The sequence below is a fragment of the Myxine glutinosa genome, chromosome 1, assembly GCF_964187855.1.
Source record: "Myxine glutinosa chromosome 1, kmMyxGlut1.1, whole genome shotgun sequence".
NCBI lineage: Eukaryota > Metazoa > Chordata > Myxini > Myxiniformes > Myxinidae > Myxine > Myxine glutinosa.
In genome coordinates this window covers 2982521-2994911 of record NC_136261.1, presented here as the reverse complement: position 1 = coordinate 2994911, position 12391 = coordinate 2982521, and the positions used below count along the sequence as shown (strand labels likewise).

General features: G+C 46.0%; 1 protein-coding gene across 1 annotated transcript in view; it reads left to right on the top strand.

Moving 5' to 3' along the window:
* Positions 1 to 12391, top strand: part of NDFIP1 (Nedd4 family interacting protein 1) — a 117650-nt gene that overhangs the window by 32918 nt on the left and 72341 nt on the right. The window contains exon 4 of the mRNA XM_068106095.2: positions 9553 to 9640. Coding sequence (XP_067962196.1) covers positions 9553 to 9640 — 88 coding nt within the window. The remainder of the gene's footprint in view (positions 1 to 9552; positions 9641 to 12391) is intronic.

The window sequence follows — 12391 nt, the reverse complement described above, 5'->3', positions numbered from 1 at the left end:
CCTTGCCCCCTCCCTCCTAAACTACCCCCTCACCCCTCCCCGCCAAGACGCCCCCTCGCCCCTCCCCTCCTAGACTCCTGCCTCACCCCTCTCCTCCAAATCTCCCCCATATCCCATCCCTTTCAAATCCCTCCCCTTGTCCCTTCCCTCCCAAACTCCCCCCTCACCCCTCCCCTTCAAATCTCCCCACCCTCATTGCTTCTCAATTTCCCCCCTCTCACTCCCCCTCCTCAAAGCGTCCTCCCCGCTTCTTCCCCCTTCAAACTCTCACCTCCATCTCCCCCAACCTTCTGCCTCGCTCTTCCCCCTCCTCAAATAACACCTCATTGTGGCTCACCCAATCACCATCAAACCTTTTGTCCGCCCCATCCTTCCCTTTCTCCGAGCTATTCTGAAATCTCTGACACACCTTCAACAGCTCTCCCTACCTCTTCCACCTCTTCCACATCTTACCCTACCCCTCCTCCCCCCTGTTCTGTATCTGATGCTCCCCCTTCCTCTTCATTAACGGTATGGACCTCAAACATCCGGGGCCTTCGTTCAAACTTAACTGATCTCTCCATACAGGTTGCTTCTGTCAAACCAGATGTGATCTGCTCAACAGAAACGTTCCTCCTTTATGATGTCTCTGATTCCATAGTATCTCTCCCGGGCTACTCCCTCCTCCGGTATGATAGACCTGAGCCTCGTCCTGGAGGCGGGGTTGCTATCTTTATCAAAAACTCTCTTCCTCACTCGCCCTGCACTGCACTCTCTCCACCTCACCCCCAGGAATACCTCTGGCTACGGCTTCCCCTTCGCTCCCACCTCTTGTTCATATGTGTGTTGTACCGTCCACCAAACAGTGATGACTCCATCTACATCTCGCTGTCTGATGATATGGACCAACTTCTATCTACTCATCCCAACTCTCTCTTCCTCATATGTGGTGATTTCAACTGTCATCATGCCAGTTGGCTGGGTGTGGGTACCTCTCTCACCAGCCATGGCTCCTCAGCAAAGGACTTCTGCGACTCACTGGGACTGACACAATCTGTCAATTTCCCGACCCGGATCTCAGTCAACGGAACATCTTCTCTTCTGGACTTGGTTATGACTAACTTCCCTGAAAATGTCTGCTGCTCTTCTTCTGCTCCGATCGGATCATCTGATCATGTCCTTGTTAAAGTGGACATCTCTCTGACCATCCTCAGGGAGCCTGCTCAGCGTCGACGAGTCTGGCATTTCACTCAGGCCAACTGGCGTGGTCTTCAAGCAGCCATCAATCATCTGGACTGGTCTCCCATCTCTACCACCTCTGACATCAACTCATCCTGGGAATTCTTCCAAAGTAAATTGCTCTCTCTCATGCACAGATTTATCCCATCTCGTCTTCAGTTGTCATACCCTTCCTCCCGTCCATGGTACACGGAATCTTGTGGTGAGGCTGTTGCCCAGAAACAACTTGCCTTCGTCTCCTGGAAAGCAAATCCAACGGAAGGAAATCTCATTTCCTTTCACAAAGCCGGAAACAAGTGTGTGTCCACCCTCAGGAGAGCCAGGAAACAATATCTCTCCGTTCTCAAGACCGAACTCTCTTATCTGTCTCCCTCTTCCAAATCCTGGTGGCGTCTGGTCAAATCCGTTTCTGGTGTTTGTTCCCCCTCCATCCCCTCCCTTACCTCAAACGGCTACACAGCTGACTCCGCACGTGAAAAAGCTGAATGCCTCAACTCTGTGTTTGCCTCTAAATCTTGTGTCCCAAACCCATCCCTCTCTGTACCCACCATACCCAGTCGTACCCTGCTGCTCCTGGACTCCGTGTCCTTTCCTCCTGACAAGGTGGAAAAGTTTCTGTCAACCCTCGACTCTGATTCTGCAACTGGACCCGACGGCATCAGCCCACGGGTCCTAAAATCCTGCTCTGCTGCTCTATCTCACCCTCTCTCTGTTCTCTTCACCCTCTCTTTTGCTCAAGGTCAACTGCCATCTGCTTGGAAATCAGCCAACATCACCGCTTTGCACAAAAAAGGTGCAAAAACAGATCCTAGCAACGACAGACCAATCAGCCTTCTCCCAATTATCAGCAAAGTCATGGAATCCATCATTGCTTCGGATATGAAATCTTTCCTCTTCTCCAATGGCTTGATCTCTGATCATCAATTTGGTTTCAGACCAGGTCACTCTACTCTAGACATGCTGCTTCTGCTGTCTCAACAATGGATGGAGGTCCTCAATGCCAAACAGGAAATTAGAGCTGTCTCCCTCGACATATCACGTGCCTTCGACACGGTCTGGCACCCCGCTCTACTCACCAAACTCTCCTCCTTTGGTATCCATGGAAATCTCCACGCATGGCTGGCGGACTTCCTCTCTAGTCGTCGTCAACGTGTGGCCCTGAATGGGTTTCTCTCATCTCCTCTTCCTGTTCAGGCTGGAGTTCCCCAAGGCAGTGTTCTGGGCCCCGTGTTTTTTCTGGTCTTCATCAATGATCTCTCTGACTCTCTCGAAAATCCTCTCTATCTCTTTGCTGATGACTCCACTCTCTGCCGCTCCATTCCTCTTCCCTCAGATCGGCAGTCTGCTGCCTCCTCACTCTCTGAAGACCTGGACAAAATCACAGACTGGTCAAACAAGTGGAACATGTCTTTCAATCCTGACAAATCTCACACTCTTACTATGTCTCTCCGAAAAGTTCGACTGGACAACCCTCCCATCTACTTTCTCAACAATCCTCTCCAAGAAGTTCTGTCGCTCAAGATTTTGGGTCTCACTATCTGCCATGATCTTTCTTGGGAAAACCACATTTCCAAGCTGGCCTCCAAAGCCAGTCGCCGACTGGGCATCCTCCGTCGTGCGAAGTCCTTCCTCGGCACACCTGAGCTCCTCACCACATACAAGGCTTTCATCCGCAGCTCAATGGAATACTGTTCTCCCCTATGGGCCGGTGCTCCTGCCTCACACCTAGCTCGGCTTCACGCTGTTGAAACCAAAGCTTTCAGAATTATTGGAATCTCCCGCGATGAAGCTATCTCTGAGGGCCTTTCACTCACTCACCGCAGGCAGGTAGGTGGTCTTTCTGTCTTCTACCGACTCCTCTCCGGCCTTGCACCCCCAGCTCTCTCTGTGCTCTGTCCCCCAAATATTCCTACAGGTCGCACAAGATCTGCCAGCAACCCTCTGATGGTTAAACTGCCGAAATCTCGGCTCTCTGCTCACCTTCACTCTTTCATTCCTCTTTTCTCCCGCCTCTGGAACAAACTCCCTCACTTCCTTCAATCCCACTCCTCCCTCCAGGTCTTTAAAACAGCTGTTCACCACCATCTCTCATCTTCCCCCATCCAAAACCTTGATCTTTTCTACCCCCGCTAATTCACCCCAGATCCACCTTGTTTGAAATTCCAACTTCTTTCCTGGAAGTCCTGGCAGTGTCCATATGTTTTATACCTCTCCCACCGCCCCCTTCCCATGCCCCCCCCCCAAAGCCCTCGCCCTTTCTCAGATCTCTCGATGTCTCCATGTCTCTCGGTCCCTGCTCTCAAATGTTGTGTTTGTGTCCTTCCCCCTCTCTCCCCATCTTGTCTACCGCGCCCGATGTTATATGTTTTATGTGTCGGTTTGTCTTTCTGTGTGATTCATGTTCGCTCTTTCACGAGCCTCGATCTTGTATACAAAAAAAAAAAAAAAAAAAAAAAAGTATTCAATATTATCATTCAATATTATCATTCAATATTATCATTCAATATGATCATTCAATATGATCATTCAATATTATCATTAAATATTATCATTCAATATTATCATTCAATATTATCATTCAATATTATCATTCAATATGATCATGGTAATTCTCCATGGTAATCATGATCATGGTATCATCATGATCATGGTAATTCATATATTATCATGGTAATTCCCAGTTTGTCGTTAAAGGCGGCAAAAAGGGTTGGCGTCAGGAAGGGCATCCGGCCGTAAAAACATTGCTTCAAAAAGGGGACCGAAAAACAACAACAACCACGGTTCCCGAAAAAGGCCATCCCCCGCTTAGCGGGGAAAAATGGCCTCTAAAGGTGGTTATTTTTTCTTTTTATAATATGATCATTCAATATGATCATTCAGTATGATCATTCAGTATTATCATTCAATATTATCATTCAGTATGATCATTCAGTATTATCATTCAATATGATCATTCAGTATTATCATTCAATATTATCATTCAATATTATCATTCAATATTATCATTCAATATTATCATTCAATATTATCATTCAATATTATCATTCAATATTATCATTCAATATTATCATTCAATATTATCATTCAATATTATCATTCAATATTATCATTCAATATTATCATTCAATATTATCATTCAATATTATCATTCAATATTATCATTCAATATGATCATTCAATATGATCATTCAGTATGATCATTCAGTATTATCATTCAATATTATCATTCAGTATGATCATTCAGTATTATCATTCAATATGATCATTCAGTATTATCATTCAATATTATCATTCAATATTATCATTCAATATTATCATTCAATATTATCATTCAAGATTATCATTCAATATTATCATTCAATATTATCATTCAATATTATCATTCAATATTATTTGGAATTGGAATTCTCTGTCTATGGAAATGCCTCCATGTTTATTATTCTTTCCCTCTCCCATCAGTCCTTCAAGAGTACCTGCCCAACCTCACCTCATGATTTCTCCCATACCCATCTCTCTCTGCCTTCTTCTAATCTTGGGGATTTTCCCCCACCCTTTATTTTTTCTCCCATGCTCACCTCTATCTGCCTTCTTCTAATTTAATCTTGGGGATTTTACCCCTCCCCTCCCCCACCCTTTATTTTTTCTCCCATGCTCACCTCTATCTGCCTTCTTCTAATCTAATCTTGGGGATTTCCCCCTCCCCTCCCCCACCCTTTTTTTTTTCTCCCATGCTCACCTCTATCTGCCTTCTTCTTATCTAATCTTGGGGATTTCCCCCTCCCCTCCCCCACCCTTTTTTTTTCTCTCATACCCTCCTCTGTCTACCTTCTTGTAATCTTGGGGATTTTCCCCCACCCCTTGATTTTTTCTCCCATGCTCACCTCTATCTGCCTTCTTCTAATCTAATCTTGGGGATTTCCCCTTCCCCTCCCCCACCCTTTTTTTTTCTCTCATACCCTCCTCTGTCTACCTTCTTGTAATCTTGGGGATTTTCCCCCTCCATTCCCCACCACTTTTTTTTTTCTCTCATGCCTGCCTGTCTACCTTCTTGTAATATTGGGGATTTCCCATCTGGATGGGCCGCCGCTTACTCTTCGCCACCCGGATGGGGCGCTGCTTAGACCCTTCGCCACCCGGATGGGGCGCTGCTTTGACCCTTTGCCACCTGGATGGGCCGCCACTTAGACCCTTCACCACCCGGATGGTTCACCACTTAGACGCTTCACCACCCGGATGGCTCACCACTTAGACCCTTCACCACCTGGATGGCTCACCACTTAGACCCTTCACCACCTGGATGGCTCACCACTTAGACCCTTCACCACCCGGATGGTTCACCACTTAGACCCTTCACCACCCGGATGGCTCACCACTTAGACCCTTCACCACCCGGATGGTTCACCACTTAGACCCTTCACCACCCGGATGGTTCACCACTTAGACCCTTGACCACCCGGATGGCTCACCACTTAGACCCTTCACCACCCGGATGGTTCACCACTTAGACCCTTCACCACCCGGATGGCTCACCACTTAGACCCTTCACCACCCGGATGGCTCACCACTTAGACCCTTCACCACCCGGATGGTTCACCACTTAGACCGTTCACCACCCGGATGGCTCACCACTTAGACCCTTCACCACCCGGATGGTTCACCACTTAGACCCTTTACCACGCGGATGGCTCACCACTTAGACCCTTCACCACCCGGATGGCCCACTTCGACCATTCACTCCTCTAGGGCGGCTGACGTTGACTTTGAAAGTTTCCTGTTTTGATAACCTGCTGATTGGTCCTTAACGAAGGTGATTGTTTGTAAGTCAGAGACACCCTGTACAACAATCAACAAACAGCAGACTGCAGGAACGTAACCCCTTCATAAGTTGGAGATTCCTTGCACACCAATCAACGAACAGCGTTTTCAAAATGAGACAGGAGCCTGTCTAAGCAACCATACCCCTGAAATGTCAGAGGACGAAAATCGCTTCACGCCATTGTGGATGGGGCTGTGCTGAGAATGGGGGGCAGGAAGCAGCATTGGGATCTGACCCCACTTACCACACAGCACAACTACCCTCCCTATCCTCAATCCACATGTACAAAAATTCAAACAGGTTCATTTATTGTGTTAATGTCGCTGGACAAAGGTTTTTTGCTAGTATCGTGCTCTGCATGACGTGTTTCTTGTTTGTTTGTTTGTTTATATTTTTCTGAAGCGAGGAGGGGTAATGGGATAACATTGAGGAGGTAGAAGGTATAATATTTTGGAAGAAAGAATGAAGCAAAATGAATAGCACGGACACAAAAGGGACACAGAGTTTTCACAGTTGCTATCCGAGGAGCGGCTAAAGTAGTCCTTGAACAGCACGAAAACAAATTCAACAAATACAACACAACAAGATACAATTTAACCCAGAAATTTAGATAGAAACACAAAGTGCAACACAGGATCGAAGATATAACAACGAGAACAGCACTCTTCGACATCACAACGTTGACTGATATGCCTCCGCCCACATTATTACATCCTTATAATACTTGTATCAAGTTTGATTTAAATCCATTCAGCTGTGCCCAAGTTAGCACATTTTTACCTGACATGACCTCTGACCTTTGGCCGTTGACCTTGGGACCCCCAAAATCTAATCGGTTAATCTTTACATTATTATACATGTCTGTACCAAGTTTGAATTAGATCCCTACTAGCAATGGTACCCGCCCTATGGGCGGGGCTTCAATTGGGAGGCCCAAATGAAAAGGTAAAATATCAGAAATTGAAGGCTTTTTTTTATTTTAAACGATTCATATAAACATCCGTTAAATCATATCACACGCAAATCATCAAAATCTAAACAGTATCTTTAGAATTCCAATAAAAAAACCACATCACTGTTCATATCGGTAAATATTATTCCATCGTGTTTCAAATCGTGATATCAACTGTACGCTTTTCTATAGGGATTTTATTTATTTATGATTTTGTACCTCCTCTTCAGCTTAGAACTTCAGGATAGACGACATTGCTGATAAAAGTTCCTTTTGACATAAAGTTTTGACATATCATTCCATTTTTTTTCCTAAAGAAACGTGTACAGTTGATAACACGATTTGAAACACGATGGAATAATATTTACCGATATGAACAGTGATGTGGTTTTTTTATTGGAATTCTAAAAATACTGTTTAGATTTTGATGATTTGTGTGTGATATTTAATGGATGTTTATATAAATCGCGCCTCCGAATTGAAGCCCCGCCCTTAGGGCGGGTACCGTTGCTCGTCATATATAATGGCGATACAACAATTTTTATCGCTTTGCTTTGAAGAACGGGAATGAAGGGGGAGGAGCGTGTTAATACGTCTGGTTGAAGGCTTTGGGTGGTGAGGGGGCTTGAAGCCAGATTTTAATCTTACAGCCGCCATGTTGGTGCTCACCGTCACTGCGATGTGAAGCGAAAGACGCCTCAGAGCTGTCGCATTCACAATCGCTGTGTCGTATGTACTCCCGATACGTGTTTCCTTCATTGTAAAAACTACCAAATCAACAGTTAAAAGGATTTTGAGCCGATAGGTGTTACGGCCTTGGCAAGATCGATGTAGACACCGATCTGTTAGCGTATACACCGCCCAAATAGCTATGTGGAATTCTCTTATGTAGAGATTAAACGTCGTTTGAACTTTGGCCGAGGTCATTATTTACTTTTAATGATGTTTACATACGAATGATGTTTATATTGGTTTTGGGTCGTCCTTTCCGCATATCCCGTGGGATTGTGAGTTGGAGAGACGGCCGTGATGGTGGGGAGGGGGTTGGAATTCTCTCAAGCAGGGATTCGACCCGTGTCCTTATAAAAGGTCTTTGTCTGAGGTCACCGAGTCCGATCGGTGCAGCCGTTTGTGCGGCACCTGGGAAAAGAACATCGTCACAGCGAAAACATCGTCACAATGAACGTTATGCGAACGCGAATGTTATGCGGGAGTCCAAACCTGAGAATGCTGGAGACCAAAGCTGAAATTGGAAAAAACTAAATAGCCTATTTTACTCCTGGGGATCCCAGGATTACCCACCCAAAATATCGTTGTGATCGGTTCAGCGGTTTTTGCGGTACCTTCGAACGAACGAACGGACGGACATTTGGTGAATTATAGTAAGATAGCCATTCTCAAGTTATAGACCTATTACAGACTTTGACCTTTAACCTTTGACCTCTTGCTCCCAAAATCCAATCAGTTAATCTTTTCAACATTAGACATACCTGTACTAAGTTTGAATTGGATCACTTCAGCCATTCTCAAGTTATAGACCTATTACAGACTTTGACCTTTGACCTATGATCCCAAAATCTAACCACTTAATCTTTACAACATTATACATACCTGTACCAAGTTTGAATTAGATCACTTCAGCCATTCTCAAGTTATAGACCTATTACAGACTTTGACCTTTGACCTATGATCCCAAAATCGAACCACTTAATCTTTACAACATTATACATACCTGTACCAAGTTTGAATTAGATCACTTCAGCCGTTCTCAAGTTATAGACCTATTACAGATTTGACCTTTAACCTCTTGACCCCAAAATCTAATCAGTTCATCTTTACATCGTTCTACATAAGTGTACCAAATTTGGTCAGAATCCCATCACTGGTTCACACGTTATCGCGGTAACAGGATTTTAACCTAACATGACCTGACCTTTGCTCTTTGACCTCACGACCCCAAAATCTAATCGGTTCATCTTTACGTCATTATACATACCTGTGCCAAGTTTGACTAAGATCCCTTTAGCCGTTCTCAAGTTATCGCGGTAACGAAAACCTACCACGGACGGACGGACAGCCGGACAGACAACCTGAAAGCAAAAACACACGATGAATCAGGTCCAGGAAGCTTCGCGTTAATGAGGTGGAAGCGGCCGCTGCGGATTCGACCAACACGTGTAAAATCCCCGTTCCTGAAATTCAAGCTTGGTTTCTTCTCACCAAACTAAGCTCTAATAACAGTGAACGTTGTAACAGCAGAAGACACTCATGGAGGCTTTGAGTAAATTGTTGATTTTTATAACATCCATATATTGTATGTAACACCTGTACGTGTCGAAGGCTTTTGCCTGCAGTGTACGTGTAGGTATATTGTACTGCTTGTCTTATATCCATCTCCGAAGACCCTGATTGCTTGCCAGCCTTGTATATCGTTGCCATTGCCAAAATGCCTGCTACGTATGAGTATACAGACTGGGACGACAGCACTGTCATCTCACCCACTCCACTCCCACCTCCAATTTATTGAAACTAGGTTTCTTGTCTTACACTTCCTTGTTTGTTCCAGGATGAAGATTTCCCAGGCCGAGAGGAAGGTGAAGATGGCGAACAACTGAGGATTGGAAGTGATGGAATCTTCATGGTGTCATTCTTTAGTAAGTGGGGTCTTTATTATAAGGAAAGGTACTTGGCGAGACAGGAAAAAAATTAATCTTGCCTGTCTTGTATGCCACCATTAAAACAACATGTTACTACAAGTACAAGTGATCCATTACACATGCGAGGTCTTGTATGCCACCATTAAAACATGCATACGTCTGTGTATCTCTGCGCATGTCTGCACATCTCTGCAAATGTCTGCATATTTCTGCGCATAGCTGCGTCTCTCTACACATGTCTGCATATCTCTGCACGTGTCTGCGTTTCTCTCCCTGTGCACATGTCTGCATATCACTGTGCACGTCTGCGTCTCTGTATATCGCTGTGCATGTCTGCGTCATCTGCACATGTCTGCATCTCTCTGCATGTGTCTGTGTTTATCTTTCTCTCTCTGCACATGTCTGCATATCTCTGTGCATGTTTGCATCTCTATACACGTGTCTGCATTCTCTGTGCATGTCTGTACTCTCTGCGCATGCCTGCATGTCTCTGTGAATGTCTGCGTCTCTCTGCATGTGTCTGCATGTCTGTGTGCGTCTGCATATCTCTGCACGTGTCTGCATCTCTCTGCGAATGCCTACATCTCTCTGAATATGTCTGCATATCTCTGCACGTGTCTGCATATCTCTGCACGTGTCTGCATATCTCTGTGCATGGCTGCGTCTCTCTGCGCATGCCTGAATATCTCTGCACGTCTCTGCATTTTTCTCTCTGAACATGTCTGCATATCTCTGTGCATGTCTGTGTCTCTGCATATCGCTGCGCACGTCTGCGTCATCTGCAGGTGTCTGCATATCTCTGCACGTGTCTGCATTTCTCTTCCTCTCTCTGCGCATGTCTGCATCTCTCTGCGTGTGTATGCACTCCCTGCGAGTGTCTGCACTCTCTGTGCGTGTCTGCACTCTGCACATGTCTGCATGTCTCTGCGAATGTCTGCGTCTCTCTGCATGTGTCTGCATGTCTCTGGGTGTGTCTGCATATCTTTGCACGTGCCTGCATCTCTCTGCGAATGCCTACATCTCTCTGAACATGTCTGCATATCTCTGCGAATGTCTGTGTCTCTTTGCACGTGTCTGCATCTCTCTGCACGTGTCTGCATCTCTCTGCACGTGTCTGCATCTCTCTGCACGTGTCTGCATCTTTCTGCACGTGTCTGCGTCTCTGCATGTCTGCATTTCTCTCTACGTGTCTGCATTTCTCTCTCTGCACATGTCTGCATATCTCTGCATGTGCCTGCATATCTCCGCATATCTCTGCACATGTCTGCATGGCTCTGCACGTCTCTGCACGTCTCTGCATGTCTCTGCATGTGTCTGCATATTTCTGCACGTGTCTGCATATCTCTGCACGTGTCTGCATATCTCTGCACGTGTCTGCATAGCTCTGCACGTGTCTGCATTTCTCTCTACGTGTCTGCATTTCTCTCTCTCTGCACATGTCTTCATATCTCTGTGCATGTCTTCATCTCTGCACGTGTCTGCACTCTCTGTGCATGTGTACTCTCTGCATGTGTCTGTATGTCTCTGTGCATGTCTGCATATCTCTGCACGTGTCTGGATCTCTCTGCGAATGCCTACATCTCTCTGAACATGTCTGCATATCTCTGTGCATGTCTGCATATCTCTTCGAATGTCTGTGTCTCTCCGCACGTGTCTGCATCTCTCTGCACGTGTCTGCATATCTCTGTGCATGGCTGCGTCTCTTTACACATGTCTGAATATCTCTGCACATGTCTGAATATCTCTGCACGTGTCTGCATTTCTCTCTCTCTGTACATGTCTGCATATCTCTGTGTGTATCTGTGTCTCTGCATATCGCTGTGCATGTCTGCATCATCTGCACGTGTCTGCATATCTCTGCACGTATTGACGTTTCTCTTTCTCTCTCTGCGCATGTCTGCATATCTCTGCGCATGTCTGCATATCTCTGCGCATGTCTGCATATCTCTGCGCATGTCTGCATATCTCTGCGCATGTCTGCATATCTCTGCGCATGTCTGCATATCTCTGCGCATGTCTGCACATCTCTGCGCATGTCTGCACATCTCTGCGCATGTCTGCATCTCTCTGCGCATGTGTGCACTCTCCGCGCATGTCTGCACTCTCCGTGCGTGTCTGCACTTTCTACACATGTCTGCGTCTCTCTGCATGTGTCTGCATGTCTCTGTGCATGTCTGCATATCTCTGCACGTGTCTGCATCTCTCTGCGAATGCCTACATCTCTCTGAACATGTCTGCATATCTCTGTGCATGTCTGTGTATCTCTGCGAATGTCTGTGTCTCTTTGCACGTGTCTGCATCTCTGCGCATGGATGCGTCTTCTGCACATGTCTGCATATCTCTGCACGTGTCTGCATTTCTCTCTATGTGTCTGCATTTCTCTGTATCTGCACATGTCTGCATATCTATGTGCGTGTCTGCATATATCTGCGCATGTCTGCATCTATCTGCACGTGTCTGCATATCTCTGCACGGGTCTGCATATCTCTGCATGTGTCTGTGTTTCTCTCTGTCTCTCTGCGCATGTCTGCACTCTCTGCGCATGTCTGCACTCTCTGCGCGTGTCTGCACTCTCTGCACGTGTCTGAACTCTCTGCGCGTGTCTGAACTCTCTGCGCGTGTCTGAACTCTCTGCGCGTGTCTGAACTCTCTGCGCGTGTCTGAACTCTCTGCGCGTGTCTGAACTCTCTGCGCGTGTCTGAACTCTCTGCGCGTGTCTGAACTCTCTGCGCATGTCTGAACTCTCTG